We start from the raw sequence: 15,568 nt of genomic DNA on the forward strand, positions 1-15,568 counted from the left end.
GCATGCGCGGGCAGGCCCCGCCCCCAGAGAGCCGGGCGGCGCGGCGGGCGGCGGCGGTGCGGGATGCGCGGTGAGTGCTCGGCCCGGCCCGCGCCGCTCCGCTCCGCGCGGGTGGGCGGGAGCGGCCCGGCGCCCCGAGGCGTCTCTCCCGCCGCGGTCGCTCTCGGCCGGGAGGGGCTGAGCGGCGGCTGTGGCAGCGGCGGCAGCCAGCGGGCCGGGCCCGGGCCGGGGCAGCCGCGGGCGGTCAGGGTGGCTGCCCGCTCCGCTCCGCGGGGCAGCGCCGGTCCCGCCTGGCCAGCGCCTTGGCAGCGGAGCGCCGCGCCGAGCGGTTCCGCGCGGTTCCGCGCTCCCGCTGGCTGCAGCGTGCCCGCCAGACGCGCCGGGAAGGGCGGTCCCTTCGGCGTGTCGTCGGTGGGACCGGGAGCCGCGCCTCGCCCTGAGGCTCCTTGCCCGGCGAAGCCAGAGGGTCGTTCCCGCAGCGCGCTGTGGCCGCAGGGGCTTTGTTTGGCGGGTGCCTCCTGCTGTGCCAGGGCCGGCGCGCAGCGGGTGCCAGGGAGCGGGGCAGCCTGTCTCAGCGCGGCACGGCGAGGGCAGAGCGCCCTTGCGCAGAACGCGGAGGCGAGCGAACCGCGGCCAGCCCTTGTTCGCCCCTGTCCCCAGTACAGACCAGGAGCGGCTTTCTCCGGGTCGGTGGAGCTGCTTTAGCGTTCCACCCCCGAGCAGGGAATGTGGCCCAGAGCCCGTGCGGTGTCCCCCTCCAGAGCGCGTCTTGGGGGGGGGGGGGGTAACCACCAGAGGGCACTCACCGAGCCTCGCCCGGCGGCGGAACGGAAGGAAGTGCCCCAAAGGTGCGGGGAGCAGGCAGAATTTTTAGCAGACGGGTGTTCTGGTCTGTGCTTTAACCTGTGCCGCGTTGTAAAGCTTGCTGGCAGACAGGCTGGGGGTTTGGCTTTATTGCTGTGATAAGGTGGCCAGGAAGAAAAAAACGGCCTTTCCTGCCGTGGTTGGGTGTTCCCCAGTGACTGTTGTTTGTGTAGGGGATACTGGGGTGATTTTGGAGTACTGCTGTCCTCATAGAGGAGCTTTTGGAAGATAACGTTAACACCAGTACAGTCCAGCCTGAAGCTGTTTTCTCATTCCAAAGCCCAGCTATCCTGTTTTGGATATTATCTTCATATAACTTTTGTTTGAAAACAGGAATGCTTTAATAATTAAAGACTTTTTTTCTGATCCAGGGGTAGTTAACAAGGAAGTATTGATTGTGTTATAGAAGTTCCTCTGCACCTGTAGTAAGTGAGGTCTACAAAGGCTTGCTTCGTGAGAAACCACATAGAAACGGGTCTGTTTTACAGGGACTCACCTGGCAGCTTGCTGTTCCTGAATGAACCCACCTGCTAGACTTGTGTGTTTCCACGTGGTTTAGGAGACATTGAGTCTCTTCAGAAATGCAAAGAGCACTCAAGTTCTGAGGATGTCAGTTGTCATGGCATTGTGATCTCCCATGGATTTCTGCCCTGGCATAATTGTCCTCTTTTTCTAACGTGATTTGGGAGTTGTGTGGTCCTCAGGGATGTTAGTGGCAGAGCAACTGGGAATCCTTCCCCTAACCAGATTGATCTAACACTTTCCTAAAAGACACAGCTGCTGGTTGCCAGCTCTGGCCGCTGTTCCGCATGCATCACAGATGATTCAGGGGAATTTTTTGGGAACAGTCCACAGATATCACATCTTGGCAGAGAAATACAGGAAGACAGAAATACGACTTTAGGGAGCTAAATATGAACTGTGCTTTCTAAGCATGCAGAGATAGCTTTTTAAAACTCCAAATTATAACAGAAGAAATGTAACATCTATGACAAAAAGCAAGGGGGGGGGGGAGAAGAAAAACAACAAAAAAAGAAAAGTAGTTGTTTGTGCTTTACTGACTTGCTCAGTTTTGGTTCAGGGTGCAGTGCTCCTCCTGCCCACGCTGCTACTCGCAGATTCCCGACACCACTCAGGAAAGCCCCGTGGTGCCGTGTGGCACGTGGTCTTTGCGATGAGAGAAGCAGACCCAGAGACCAGACCCTGGGTTCAGCTGGCCCATGTGCTGTCAGGCGTGTCACGCTGCAGCTTCTGCTCCACTGTGTGTAGCATGCTCGTTTTGCAAACTGTGAGTAGCCTTACTAGTGTCCTGATACAGCTCTGGTGTTTTCCCGAGGCCACAGTCTAGCGGTACCGCTCCTCCTCAGGTGTAGTTGGTTGAGTTCCTCCTTAGAGTGGACTGTGTGATCCATGGAAATACAAGAAACACTCATTGTTACTTGTTTTTTTTTCCCCTAAGCTTTAAAGACCCAGATTTCTTACAGTCAGAAAAGAAACTGTGCGCTCTGTTGGAAAGATGTTGAGCCTGCAGCCAGGGAGTTGGGTGGGATGATCCTGAGCGTCACCGTTCTGAGCTCAGTGTCAGGTTCATAAACGCGGGTCGAGTGCTCGTTCTGGGTGAGCAGTGGGGAGCAGAATGTGTTGGAAAGGGTTTTCGGGGCGGGGGGGGGGGGGGGGTCCTTCAGGAGGGGCTGCACAGTCTGTCTGGATGTTGGAAGGGTGTGTCCGAAGTGCCAGCGTTTCGGAGCTTAGGCACCAGTGACCAGTGCTGCCTGGTGGAAACGGGGGCCACAAACTGTGAACGTCCCTGACTGGAAAACTGGCTTTGGAGCTAAAATGTTTTGTTTTATTTTATTTTATTTTTAAGCTGAGGGAAACATTTGTGCTTGTGTTTCTCTGGAGTGCTAGTGACTCCTGTACAGGTGCAGAGGTGTTCCGCAGTTGATTCACTTCTGCTTTAGAGCCAGAGATACCTTCCATCTACCGGATCTTTTGTCTCAGCTAGCGGGCTGGATGAGGAGCCGTCTTCCCGAGCCTGGTGCGAGTGGCGAGGGACTGCGAGGAGGCCTTGTTTAGCAGATTTTCTTAGTAACTGGAATCGTGTAGTCATCGCTGGAAAATTGCCCCCGCACAAAGTGTTTTTGCTAATATTAACTTTAGTTCCATCTCAGCTCAATGGAGGGAAAAACTAGAAAGTGCCATAAATTCAGCCGAGCTTGTCAAAGCTGTCAAATTACCACCTGATAAAGCTCCTGCCTCCTAATGATCGAGCCATCAGCCGAGAGGAAATGTATGCCGGCGGGGCCGGCGAGCGACAGCGCAGGGTTCAACATTGTTAGACTTGTAATGTAGTGTCATCGGGGGGCTCTTTGACTTCAGCGGAGGGTGAAGCTTTCAGCAGAGTTATTTCTTTTTTAAAAAAAAAAATAATCCAAGGATGTAGACTGGCATGCTACCCCTCTCTTATCAGCCAGATGAATGCTGACTACTGAATTTTAGCAAAGGTCTTGGTTGGTCCTGTTTGTTAGTGTTAGGAGTCCGTGGAGATAATGTCTTTGCGCCTATAAAAGATGCTATTGATTTTCTGTTACCGTTGTCCTGAAATGTGCACAGTGTGTCTGTGGAGCAGTGACAATCCTCCATCACTAGCTTTATGGGAAAAGAATGGTTATTGAATCTCTTCCCATAAAATATAATCTCCTTCTCTCTTCCAGAATTTGCCAGCCCCCGTGGGAGTCCCTCATGTTATCTCTTTGAGAAAATGGATTTTTTTTTTTGTCTCTGCTTTGTGCACTTGTGTTTAGTTTTATTTTTAATTTGGCTCATGTGGTATGAGATGAAGGCTTCCCTGACATTAAGCGTGCTTTGTCAGTGTTGTATTGCTGCTTTTTCATACAGATTAACACTTTCAGAATGTTTTAAAATAAAATAAAGATATTTGCTCTGCACAAGTCTCTCTTGTTGTTGCTGGGAGTTTTTTCACTCTGGGTGAGTCATTGCCCTGCTCTTTCTTTCCAGGCAGGTCTGAGATTCTGACAGCTTTTCAGCTTCTTACAGGTGAATTTGGGGTAAGTTTCTAGAATCAACACAGGCTGATTGATTTCAGATGAATGACACTGTAGCAGAGAATGCAACTTGCAGTACTGTCTGCTCAAGGAGCATTGGTCTTTGAACTTGAACAGTGGCAAAAATACTGTCAAATTTGTCCTTTCCTCTGTGTAGCAAATGACTGACTATGGGACTTTTTCCTTTCAGGGAGGAAACGGCAACATGAATTCATAGATGATGAGTAGGATGCCAAAGCCAGAGATGACAGTGCTCTTGAAGAAATGCTGGGTAGAACAAAAAGGTAAAAGGAACAGCTAATTGAGTGCATTTTGGAGCCTGTGGAACTTCATGGTGGTACCTTCCCTCGTGAGGCAAATGGCACACCCCCTTAAAACCGTAGCTGAGCTTTCTGAATTCCCTCCTCCCCGGTTTTGCATGAAGTCCCAGTGACACCTCTGACTCCTGACATATTATTTCTGTGCTTAGGTCTTCCCCAAAGCTGCATCGTTCCGTACCTAGAGCCCCCGCAAGGCTCGTACTTTGGAATATGTTGTTGCATGCACATGCTTGCAGGCTTGGCAGCCATCTCGTCCTGCCCTGCAGCTCACGCTGCCAAATGAGCCCAGCAATCATACCAGGGTGTCTGCTGCCACGTTTTGGGATGAGAACAAAAGGAGAGATGAGAGATCAACTGAACCAGTTAATTGGCAGCCAGTGCCATTCTTCTGAGGTGGCGGAGAAGGACAGCCATTGCCTCTACTGCCTTCTGACCTAAACCCGGGCAGATACACGCCGCTAAAATGTTGGGAATGTGTTGCAAACAGGTTGCCTCCACGAGGACTAGATTGCTTTCTGTTACTCTGATGCTTTTCACTGCATTTTGTGTTAATGCTGTTGAGATGCCCACAGGAGTCGCTTCTTACTGGCTCTTTCATTCTGAGAAATTTTCTCTGTAACTGAGGCATGATAGTCCACTTGGGGACTTTGGGAAGTGAGAGGCAGATTTAATCACACGTGCAGAGCGCCATGCAGTAGAAGGGCCTTCATTGCACTCATCCAGATGTAAATCTCGGATGTAAATCTGTTATGCTCCTTGAGTTTCGAATTCATCACTGTTGACCTGGAAAGCTTTAAGTTGGCTGAAATGGGAGTACAGTCAGTGTTGGCCAGGAGCTGTGTCCTTATGGCTCTGCCTGTTCCCCAGAGCCAGGGCTTGTAGCCGTTGCCTGTTCCTCCCACTCGCCATTGGGGGCCCTGGGACTCCTGGGGAGAACGGGGAGCTGTGTTTTGGTATTTGCTGTGGTTTTGACAGAGAGCACTATATACGTGTTATTTTACTGTTCATGCCACTAAGCGTTAGCTCCAGGAAGACGCCTGGTGCTATTGCTTTAAGGTGGCCAGTGGCCACTAGCTGTGCTCAGCATCGCCTCTGCCAGCTCCTGCATCGTGGCACGTGCTGTCAACTCAGCAGTGGCTGGAAAGCTCAGATAGGACCAGATTTGGCATCAGCACAGTCACTTCTGTGGGCGTTGTGCTTCGGATGTTGCCAGCTCCTTGCTGTTTCTTCCTTCTTCCAGCACGTGGGATTTTTATATGAGCCTGAGGATAGACAGTTGCCTACTAGACTAGTGTGTGGTGTTTTTTTAATTTTTTTTTTAATTGTTTTTTCCCCCCTCAGCATTCAGGTTTTTGATTGCAGGGGAGCACTGGGAAGTACGTTTTCTGTTTTGCTTGCTGTCCTGCTGACGCTGTAGCTGGCTGGAGTCGATGAGAGGCGGCAGCCGTGGGAATCAGTGTGTTGTTAGTCGTTCAGGTGACATGGGCTGATAGGCAAAGCTCTCGAGCTAGTAAAGGAGGATGCTTTTCTAAGAACAAGTTACATCCAGTGGCTCAGGGTTGTGTAGCCTCACCTTACCCCTCGATGCAAATTCTGTTACTCAAACGCGGGGGGAGCTTTTCAAAGCACCCGGTGACTGTGTTTGTGTTTAGCCTGTGTCTTGCAAGCATACAAGAAATGAAGGTGAGTCACTCACTTGCATACTTTGATCTTAAAGTTCAGTGTTATTCCTTTTTTGTAAGTGGTTTGTCAGACAACATTTCTTAGTCATTGCATTTGAAGATCTTGCCCTCAATGTCAGAGGCAAGGCAGTTGGAGGAGATGCAGTTAGAATTCCTCAATCTTTGAAATACTTGATTTGGCATAGAATATTTCACAAAGCCATCAGTGCATTTTAGGAAAACCATATTGCGTATTAGTGGCTGTTACTACAGTTGTTACTAGAAGGTAGAGCTCCAAGGTTTTCTGGCTTTGTTTCTGGAGGTTTGGTTTGTTTTTTCCCCCCCACAAAATTGTGGTTGTTTTTGACTAATACAGATTTGTTCCTCTGATGAGCCACGGACAACCTTTCACTGCAACTTTGGGTGTTTTAATCCAGATACTTTCGACAAACTTGCTATGAACCATTCAAGCACCTCTTGTGCAGCTAAGTTTTCAGTATCACTACTGAGAACGCAAGTTGAAACGTTGATTCTTGGGAAATTATGATGAGTATATTAATATCTGCCACAGGATTTGTCTGTTTCCAACTGTACTCTTCTTAAGTAAAAATTCATCCTTTTTGAATAAAAGCTGGCAACTGACTGGCGTAAAACAAGTGAGGTATTTTTAGAGACTGACAGTGTAGCGTTTCCCATAGTAGACAGTGGACACCTACCACTAAAGCAGCGCTTGCTTTATGGGATTAGTGTGGCTAATGAGTTGTTTATGATACTTTAGTAAATAAGGGCTTTTGTAGAGTCCGTGCGCAAGGAGGAAAATGCTCAGAAGTCCCTGTTGTGATCTGGGATGTTTTTCTTCGAATGCCATCACACCAGTTATTCCTGGTGAAGGATGAACAGTCTTTTCAGCATTTCTTAATAATCATTGCCCATAGAAAACTGAATTTTACTGGAAGTACATAGCTGGCCACTGGGAACAAAAGTCCCTCAAAGAGAAAAACTGTCCGTGCTGGAGGTACAGTGGCTCTAAGAGTCCAGGTCAGTAAGCACCAGGTTGTCCTGGGCCTTATTTTCCCAAAGAAGTGAACGCTTTGGGATTAAACTCTCTTCAGTCAGTACGGCAGCAGAACCTTTCTTTTATGTGTTTTAGGGCTTGCACCACGTAAAGAGCCCAGCGTGCTGTCTGCGTGATTCCAGGGCAAAGGCTTGGAGTGCAGTTACGTGCGTTCCAGAGATGAGAGAGACTGCGGTGCTTGTCGGCGCGTGGCCGGCAGCGCTGGCAGAGCTCAGGCGCGGAGGTGCTCTTCATCTGCAGCTCCTCGGCCCTCTTCTGTCTTCCTCAGTCCACCTCGCAGTCTTTGGTGGTGAGGTGGTTTTCACCTGGTGCTCTCAACAGCCCTTCTGCTGCGTGCGGTTTGCCTCGGTCGTTTCCAGATAACCGTGACACGCAGGTGGCACCGCCGTGGTTGCGTCGTTCACGCCTCAGCAAGCCACGCAGCCAGCGTGTGCCACTCGTGGCTGCTGTCGTTAAAGGAGCAGGGTAGCCGATGTGGCTTGCCTTGTCTTCTGGGAGCGGCCGGTCCGGCGTGCATACCGCTCCCAGCGGGTCGAGGATCCCGCGCTGCGCGGTCCGTGCCGGAGAGGAGCGACTGCGCGCAGAGGGGAGCGGCAGTTGGAGCCGGGCGTCGGAGAACCCTGGAGTTCAAAACGCACCTGCGGGGCAGGCCGTGTTTCAGGAAGGTGCCCCGGCGTGCCCAGCGTGTGCCTCGGAGCGTCACCCTCCTGCTCGCCGTGACTGCCGTCTGGCCGCCTTGGGCTTGAAGCAGGTGCTTCTTGCTCTGTGCTTTCCTCCGCTGGGTGTCCAGTCCGCTGGCTAATGATACTGGGTGTAAACTTGCCAGGTGTGAGAGGCTCAAACCTCCATGTGAAGCGTGTGTGAACCACACGTTCGTGTGTTGCTGGCGTGAAGACCCTCAGCGTTCCAGCACCTCCCGTAACGAGAGGAGCGTGCCCCGTGTGCGGAGGGCAGCGGGGCAGGGCCGTGCCGGGTGCCACGGGCCAGGAGCCTCCCAGTGACGGCAACGCGTGCTCAGAGACCTTTTGCCTCTTGCCTCTTAAATGGCACCAGAAAGGAAGCAATGTTTTCTGAGCAAACGACTGGCCAAATGAGGTGGGAAATACCAGATTTCCCAAATTCCGGTATTGTTACAGACAGCAAGCCGTTTGTTAAAAGCAAGCCTTTCCATTCTTTCTGATTTCACAGCTGAAACTTTGTGGCCATTGTGTGTAACGAGAAGTCTCCGTGCTGACACGGTGTGTCACGTAACGCTGGCCGTCGCAGTGAGCCGATTCCGGGGCTGGCACTTAGGTGTTTGTGCTGTTCGTGCAGAGCATCATTGTTTGTGTTGTGGTGGGTGCTCGAGGTGAGGGACCCAACGTCATCCCGCAGACTTTCACCATAAGGGTAGGGGCTTAATGCCGACTACAGCAGAAGTGAGCGCAGTCCTTCAATTATACTCCTAATTAGCACTTACATTCATAAGCAGACCTTGCAGATCCGTTTCTGACATGGGCTTTTCAGGCTTGTCGTCCGTTGACTGCTCATTTCTGTTGATCCCATACTGATTTCTGCAACTGAGTTCTCTTTACTTTTTATACTTCTAGTTGATTTTGATCAATCAGTAATCCTGTAGAAGGATTAACTTCTAGCTTTAATATTATTATAAATCTACCTATTTTTTTAGAGAAGGAAGAGGTGTTATAAAAATTGACACTGTGCAACACTTGGTCACAGGTTTTACTGTTTAATCAGAGATGGAAGCTGAAAGACATCGTTCCAAGGATAAAAGCTAATTCCAATGTTAATAGTTCTCCTACCAGCTAAAAAGAAGCAATTTTATGCATAATTCTTTTCTTTAGGAGCGCTCGCTAATTTTGACTGCATCTCCCACTCTAAGGAGTCAGTGGAAGTTATTTTAAGCCACGTTTTGTGGTTACTAGAGGTGAGTTGGTAGTACGTATCTAGTCCTTGGCTGGTGCTCGGCGTTGCACGGCGAGGTTTTTCCAGCACCACAAGAGTGGCAAGGATGTGGTCGTTTGGAACAAATTTTAAAACGTGTGTGACGGGCTCTTCACAGCCATCAGTGTGGGTAGAGAGAAGGTCGTGGGCTTCATGTAAATATTCAGATGAGGTCATGCTAACTTATGTTCTTGGGAGATATTGTGTATTGTTTCCGTGGCAGAAATAGCCCTTTAGATGAACGTTAAATACAGACTGATGCTGTCAGAAAAGGAGACTGCGTATCACTTAACAGCAAAAGCGACACTGCGTAAGGACCTTTTTCAATTCATGGTTGAATAAAAAGGGTAATCCATGTAGGTGTATTCTGTCCTTGCCTACAGTTCTGACAGGATCACGTTTCTGGTTTTACCTTCGTGCTGTCCCAGGCTGAAATACTTCATGTTTAACGCTCTGGGTTCTATAAATAATTGACGTGCCTGTCTTAGCAACTGAAGATCAGCAGCAAATTGTATTGTTGTTGAATAATAGGGTGGTTCTGCATTCTTTACGCCTTTACATCTTAATTTTTTACTCTGCTACAGCGAGCATAAGAATTGATTTACTCCACTTAAGGGAAAAAAAAGTATTGCTGTTCCAGTCCTTCAGAGGAGGAAGTTTAGGGGGAAAGTCAAGAACTCGCAAATGAAACCACCTAGGTAAAGACTGGCTCTTTCTGCATATTTTCTGCATATACTGTTTGTAGATATTTCTCATTCCATGCAGCTCTCATGGGCCATATGGGAAAGAATTGTTTTAATGATTAGGCAAGATTTAGCCAAGTCTAGAAAGAAAACTCTGCTCTGTAGCTAAAACTAATGGGAAAATATTAAACGAATCATTTTTGTTTATAAGAACTCCTGCCTGTCCTTGGTGCCAGAGAAGAAAGGTTTTGTGTAATAAGGCACCGGACAGGCACCGAGAGATCATTTGAGTAGCTGCACTGCCATAGTGCCACTGTAAGCGAATCACGATTGATTCTAGTTTGTAATACTGGAATTATACTTCCAGTTGCTTCATCTATTAATAAATAACGATGAAAAAAGTCAGGGAAGTTCCTTCTCATTGGGAATTTATAGCATGGCAGAACCAAGTCGTGGTGAAGTCCCTTAAAGGTTTGAGATAATGATTTCAACGATGATGCTTTTTAATTGAAAGCATGAGTGCTCTATTGTTTGTTAATGATGCTTCCACATGACGCATGTGCAGAATAAATCGCAGGAGTGTACGATTGGAGACTTGGTTTGGTAATTCTGGGCCAGGTTTGTGGGCACAGGGCAGAGCCTGGCTGGTGGTGTCGTCAGAAGTTCCCCGGGAGCAGATTGACTCACTTAAATCTGACTTTGCCTCTGGCTTCCAGTCCCTGAGTCTGTGTGGCTTTGAACACTTCCTGCCTCTGTTACCATCATCAATTGCTCTTCCTTTGGTTCTCCTGTCATTCTTCTCTCGTCGTCTTCCATTACTCACTCTTCTGTTTTCAGTGCCTGAGGCTGACGTTTCATACCGTAGTGACTAAAGTTTGGCTCCTAGATCTGTATTTATTCAGTTAATGTAGACAGCAGTCCAATTTCAGAGGAGTTAAGTATCCTGGAAAAGATATTTGTTTAAAAGTAGGAACAGAAATTTAGGAGCGTACCTTTAGGGATCTTGGAGTTAACCACACTTTCCCGTTACGATTTGCGTCAAGTGTCGCTAGAGATCTGATGCCAAACTCACCTGAAGAGTACGCTCTCTTGCAGACGTGGAGGGAAGGTGACGGTTATGGAGAACGGCCTTTCCCAAGCAGTACTGGTCCCGTGTGGGTTTCTGTGCTGCCGGCTGGGACTCAGTGAGCTGGCGCTGCTGCTTTTGTGGAGCAGCGTTTCCTTACCGGTCCGGAGCTGGGAGCGGTTCATCCGGTGCCCAGAACAGAGCCAGTTGCTCCACGTTGTGTACGAGAGCTTCGCGTTACTGATTGTTGGTAGGATTTACGCTTCCTTTTTGCTGCTTGGGTGGTAAGTGCAGTTTTGCATACGATCAGGGGACAGGGGTTAGGATGTGGGGGGGAAAACATTCCCAGAGGGCAGCAGCCAGGCTGTGCAGCTTGTTACAGGGTGAGGACAGCTTAAAAAAAAAAAAAAAAAAAAAAAATCCTTCCATGTATCTCGTTGAATACTGCACTAAAATTATAACTAAGGCTACCATGGCTGACAATCATATTACCTCCTTAAACTAAGTTACTTGATTGTCTTATTGTAACAGAAAGCAAAGAGAAACGTCCTGAATATACTGTAGGAAATTGTCTTTACTAAATCTAGCCCAGCATTTATGAGCATTGTATATATTATTTGATTTTGCCAGAATTACATAAATGGGGGGAAAAATTGTTAATGTAAGTTGACTACCAAAGTAAATCACAGCCTAATTATTCTTTTTTCCTGGCTAAAATTAGAGTTTGATATAATGGTCAATAGACATTTTCTTTAATTTTTGAGATGTAATTTGTAATAGCTGATCCAAACGAATTGGAGAAAGTTGCTGCACAATTGAAAAAATAAATTATCTGAATTTTATGGTGACTTACTGGTAAATCCCCTTAGTTGGAAGCTTTAATTTACCTCATATTTCAGTTTTTTCCTCCTCTGACTGGCTTATGGGTGTATATTAGGGCAAAATAATTGTTATTTTGTTAGTGCCACCAGGGTGCTTGGAGCATGAACAGTGCACCAAAGTGAAGACAGAACCTGGCCTGTTCTCGTAGGGAGATAAAGGACTGAGACCGCTGAGGGAGGAACGCCGGGCCGTGCGGCAGAGGCAGCGTGCCGCAGTGTGCGGCGTGGCAACCGTTCTCCCCTGGCATCGCTGGCTGCAGCAGGATGCTGGAGCTTGGCACCCGTGTAAGTCAGTCCTGACGCCGCTGGACGTTGTACCGGGATAAAGGGGGCTCCGGCATTGCAGCCCCTCCAGGCAGCCACTTGTTTCCTGTCTGGACGCGGTGCCGGTGTAGAGGAGCCATTGCCCTTGCTCTCGGTTAGACAGGTAAATACTGTGTTTAGTGTTGAGGCCACCGGCTTAAATACCTACAAAACTTTCTGAAGCTTTGCACAGCAAACCATCTTTCCTCCAGTGCCCGTTAAAATGGCTTAGGCTCTGGAGTTACGTTTCGGTTCAGTCTGGGGTGAATTCCCTATAGCCAGCAGTTTTACTAAAGATTATTTGGATGTAGTGTTTGTATTTTTGAGGGAGTTAAATGGGCCCAGGACCGCAGAGGGAACGGGGAGAAGAAGGTATCCAAACCCCAGGATGTGGAAGATGACGAGTTCAGCCTCCTGCTGGGGTGCTGTGCAGCTTCAGCCGTTTCGAGTGTAGCCCAGGGTCTGTAGTTTCTGGCAGTGTATATTCTCCTTCAGCTCCCACACATCATTTGGGGCCACTTATGGGATGGCAGAGCTCTGAGCAGAGTGTACTTCTCCAGAGAACCTTTCTGAAGTAGTGCCTGTTTTGGGATATCTAACTGGTTTTGGTGAACTTGGGAACTGGCAATTGTACTTCACAAATGCAGTGAAGTAACAGTGAATTTCTACATACACATTGACTTGGGTTTATTCCTGGAAGAAGCAGCTTTTGGTTCTGTAAGTGGAGAGAGGAAAGGGCAAAACCATTTCATTTCTGTCATTGTGAGGGTTTTTTTAAGCATCTCTATTCACACTTTTAAGAGTATTTTTGTATAAACACTTGGCATTCCTTGCTTATAAATCACGGAGTGACTTTGTGCAAACAATTCAAAAGAAATGGGGTTCCAACATTGTCAGTGTAGCTATTAAAACTGTCTGAATTGTTTTGCTTTTTGATGCTTGCCATAGCAACGGTGGATGTATAATTTGCTGAACATCCATAACAGGATATTTGAATATATTCTTTATAGTTTTACTTCTGCATATAACTAAGCATGCCAAATCATCACATTAACCCAATTAACCAAGCCAGACCCACATTTGCCATGGAATGACAATGAAGATTTTTTTTTTTTTAAAGAACTCTGTATTTCACCCCCCTCTTAACAAAAAAAAAACAACCAAGCACCGTATGTCAGAATAGCAGGAGCTTTTATCAGTATGCTGTTAAAAATTATTCATGATTCAGACTGCAAAAACTCCTGGCACATCTGCTTTCTCACGGCTTATCAGCTGGAGGTGGCTCTGTGTTTGTGCCCCTGGAAAGGTAAGACCGAGCCAGTTTATCCTGTGCCGTGCACGCACAGAGTCTTTCTGTGCCTTAATAGCGATTAGACCTTTGATTTTTAAACAGTGGGGAGCTGGGAAACTTGAAAGTTACCAGCAGCACTTCAACTCAAATGGCTTCTTTCTTATCATTTTATTGCACGAGGAATTAAATGAAAATATTTGGGACTTTGCTGGCATGTTTGATGAAAAATCCACGTTGAAATGGCATCTGCAATGTTACATAGATCATACTGCTGTAATAACCTGTGTGCTACTGTTAAAATTATGTATGATTTCAGGTATTTAAGGTTCAGTTTATTAGCTTTTTTTCCTCCTGGTAGAAAAGCATATATTGAGGGAGAGAATGAGTTCATTAGGCACATGTAGCAGAGTTCATACGCCGCTTCGATAACTCCTTACAAGTGCCTTGTTCATCCTCCCCCACACAGACTCTCATTGTCTGTATGCACCAGGAAGGATCTAGAAAGCCACACTGCATAGAGCAGGTTGCAGGCTACTCTAGAGCCAGGGGAGGTTGTGCTAGTTCTGGACGTGGAGCCTTACCAAGCAGTTGAGTGGAAGTGCCTCCTTCCCCAAACTGTAACGGCTGAGGGAGGGCAGCTGGTGTCCCAAACAACCTTGGCAATCAGACCACATGGACCTCATTACTCTAATGAGCCACTGAAGCACATAAGGAACTACTTGAGCTTTGGAGAGAAGAGAGAGATGGACACTCTTGTGCACACGTGTAGCTGATTTTGCATTTAATTATGTTTCTGGGTGATCTCAAGGTCTAACCCCATGTGAAGTACCTCATGGTTATTTGTTCTCAAGAGTGTGGAAGTGGATAATGCAGCGAGCGCTATGACCAAAATAAACGTGCTGCAGAGAATGGAAAGAGTGTTTGTGGCAACAGTTGCTGTCCACGTGCTTGGGAGCGGCCTGGGTTCCTGCTGGCGCTTCAGCCGCAGGCACCGGTGTGTGCCAAACCAAATCCGAATCGCGCTCCGACGTGACTGCGTTGGGTACAGAGTGAGAGTCTTTGGAACTCGGAGGAGCTGCGTTGGCTCCACTGTTTCTCTCATCTCCTTTCTGTTACGTAGTCTTGCTGAACATCCAAGTGGAGCTCGAGCCCTTTCTGAGAGCCAGCCTGACGTTACTCTTGGGTGGGAGACGGCCGCGCCGGGAGATAAGCTGGTTCCGAGGTGAGAGGCAGTGGATAGGACTGGCGCTCTGAAGGCACTGCAGACAGTGCTGCTTGGATAATCCAGGGGTAGACACTGGCACCTGTCACTCCGTGTGGAGCACTGGGGATGAGGTCAGTGTGGGCCAGCCCTCCGTGTCTTAGTAAGGTGCCATCTAAACATCTGATGCTTGCATTAGGAAACTGACTTCCTTCTGTCTCTTAAGTGTAGAGGGGTGCCTATTTGAATCTAGTTCTGGTTTTGCCATAATGCCAACTATGAGGAGCACCAACTGCATGGCTACCTCACGTCTCTGCTAAGTGTACGGAGCATCTTGGAAGAATATCCAAGGAGAGACCTAAATTCCGTAGAACTCATCAAGAAAATGATAGTTCTTTGCCAGTGTGCCAACTAGAAGAGCTTCCAGTGTATCTTGAACAGTAGAAGGAAACAATTATTGTGGCTGATTCTGTAGCTGCATTACTATCTGCCTGTATTTATAGGACAGAGTATACCAGATTAGCTTTGTGACCGTTGGGAGTGAGCCTGTCATTCTAGAGCCTCTTCATCAATGTGCCTTTCACGCTCCATGGGATTAGCAGCCGCTGAAAATAGGAAAAAGGAATTTTCCTTTCTTCTGTCTTAGAAGAGACCCATCACACTGTACTCTTTCGTCTTGCCTTGGAAGTGGCTTTGGTCTGTGGCAAAACCAGAGAGCCAACAGGTCTCTTTAAAGATGTTCCACTCTCAGGAGGATCTAAGGGAAAATATCCTTTCTGTGCGTTTAGTCACGCACATCAAAGGAAACAACCGTTTCCATCTTCATTTGCATTGTGCAGGCATTAGACGTGGTCCAGTTACACGGAGCTCTGCTCAAGAAGGCACCAGTGCCAGTAGTCTTCCAGCCCTGATGGGGATGGGGAGAAAACTTGGCCAGGCAAAGCCTCTATCAGTCTTCCGAGGCACTTCCCATTTTTAAAAGGACAGAGCAATTTGCTTGGTTTCTTAGGAGGCTCTTACAGCAAAAGCTCTGCGACATCCCGATCCGGAGGCGGCGTGCCGCAGGCCCGGTGCTGCGTACTGTCAGGGATGCCACCGTCACCCCTTTCCTAGCAGAGCGTGCGTGTGCTTGTCACAAACGCGTTCCCGTGTCATCCGCGGGACTCCCCCAGACTTCCTGCGTCTCGTGGGCAACGGGAACGGGTTCTCCTTGC

General features: G+C 48.3%; 1 protein-coding gene across 1 annotated transcript in view; it reads left to right on the top strand.

Annotated features, from left to right (window-relative positions):
* The first annotated feature begins 36 nt into the window (after window positions 1–36).
* The window catches only part of CAMTA1 (calmodulin binding transcription activator 1), a 278,929-nt gene continuing 263,397 nt past the window's right edge, over window positions 37–15,568 (top strand). The window contains exons 1-2 of the mRNA XM_086625664.1: window positions 37–70; window positions 4,120–4,213. Coding sequence (XP_086481790.1) covers window positions 4,147–4,213 — 67 coding nt within the window. The 5' untranslated portion in view covers window positions 37–70; window positions 4,120–4,146. The remainder of the gene's footprint in view (window positions 71–4,119; window positions 4,214–15,568) is intronic.

The sequence above is a fragment of the Tauraco erythrolophus genome, chromosome 23 (assembly GCF_009769465.1).
Source record: "Tauraco erythrolophus isolate bTauEry1 chromosome 23, bTauEry1.pri, whole genome shotgun sequence".
Lineage (NCBI taxonomy): Eukaryota > Metazoa > Chordata > Aves > Musophagiformes > Musophagidae > Tauraco > Tauraco erythrolophus.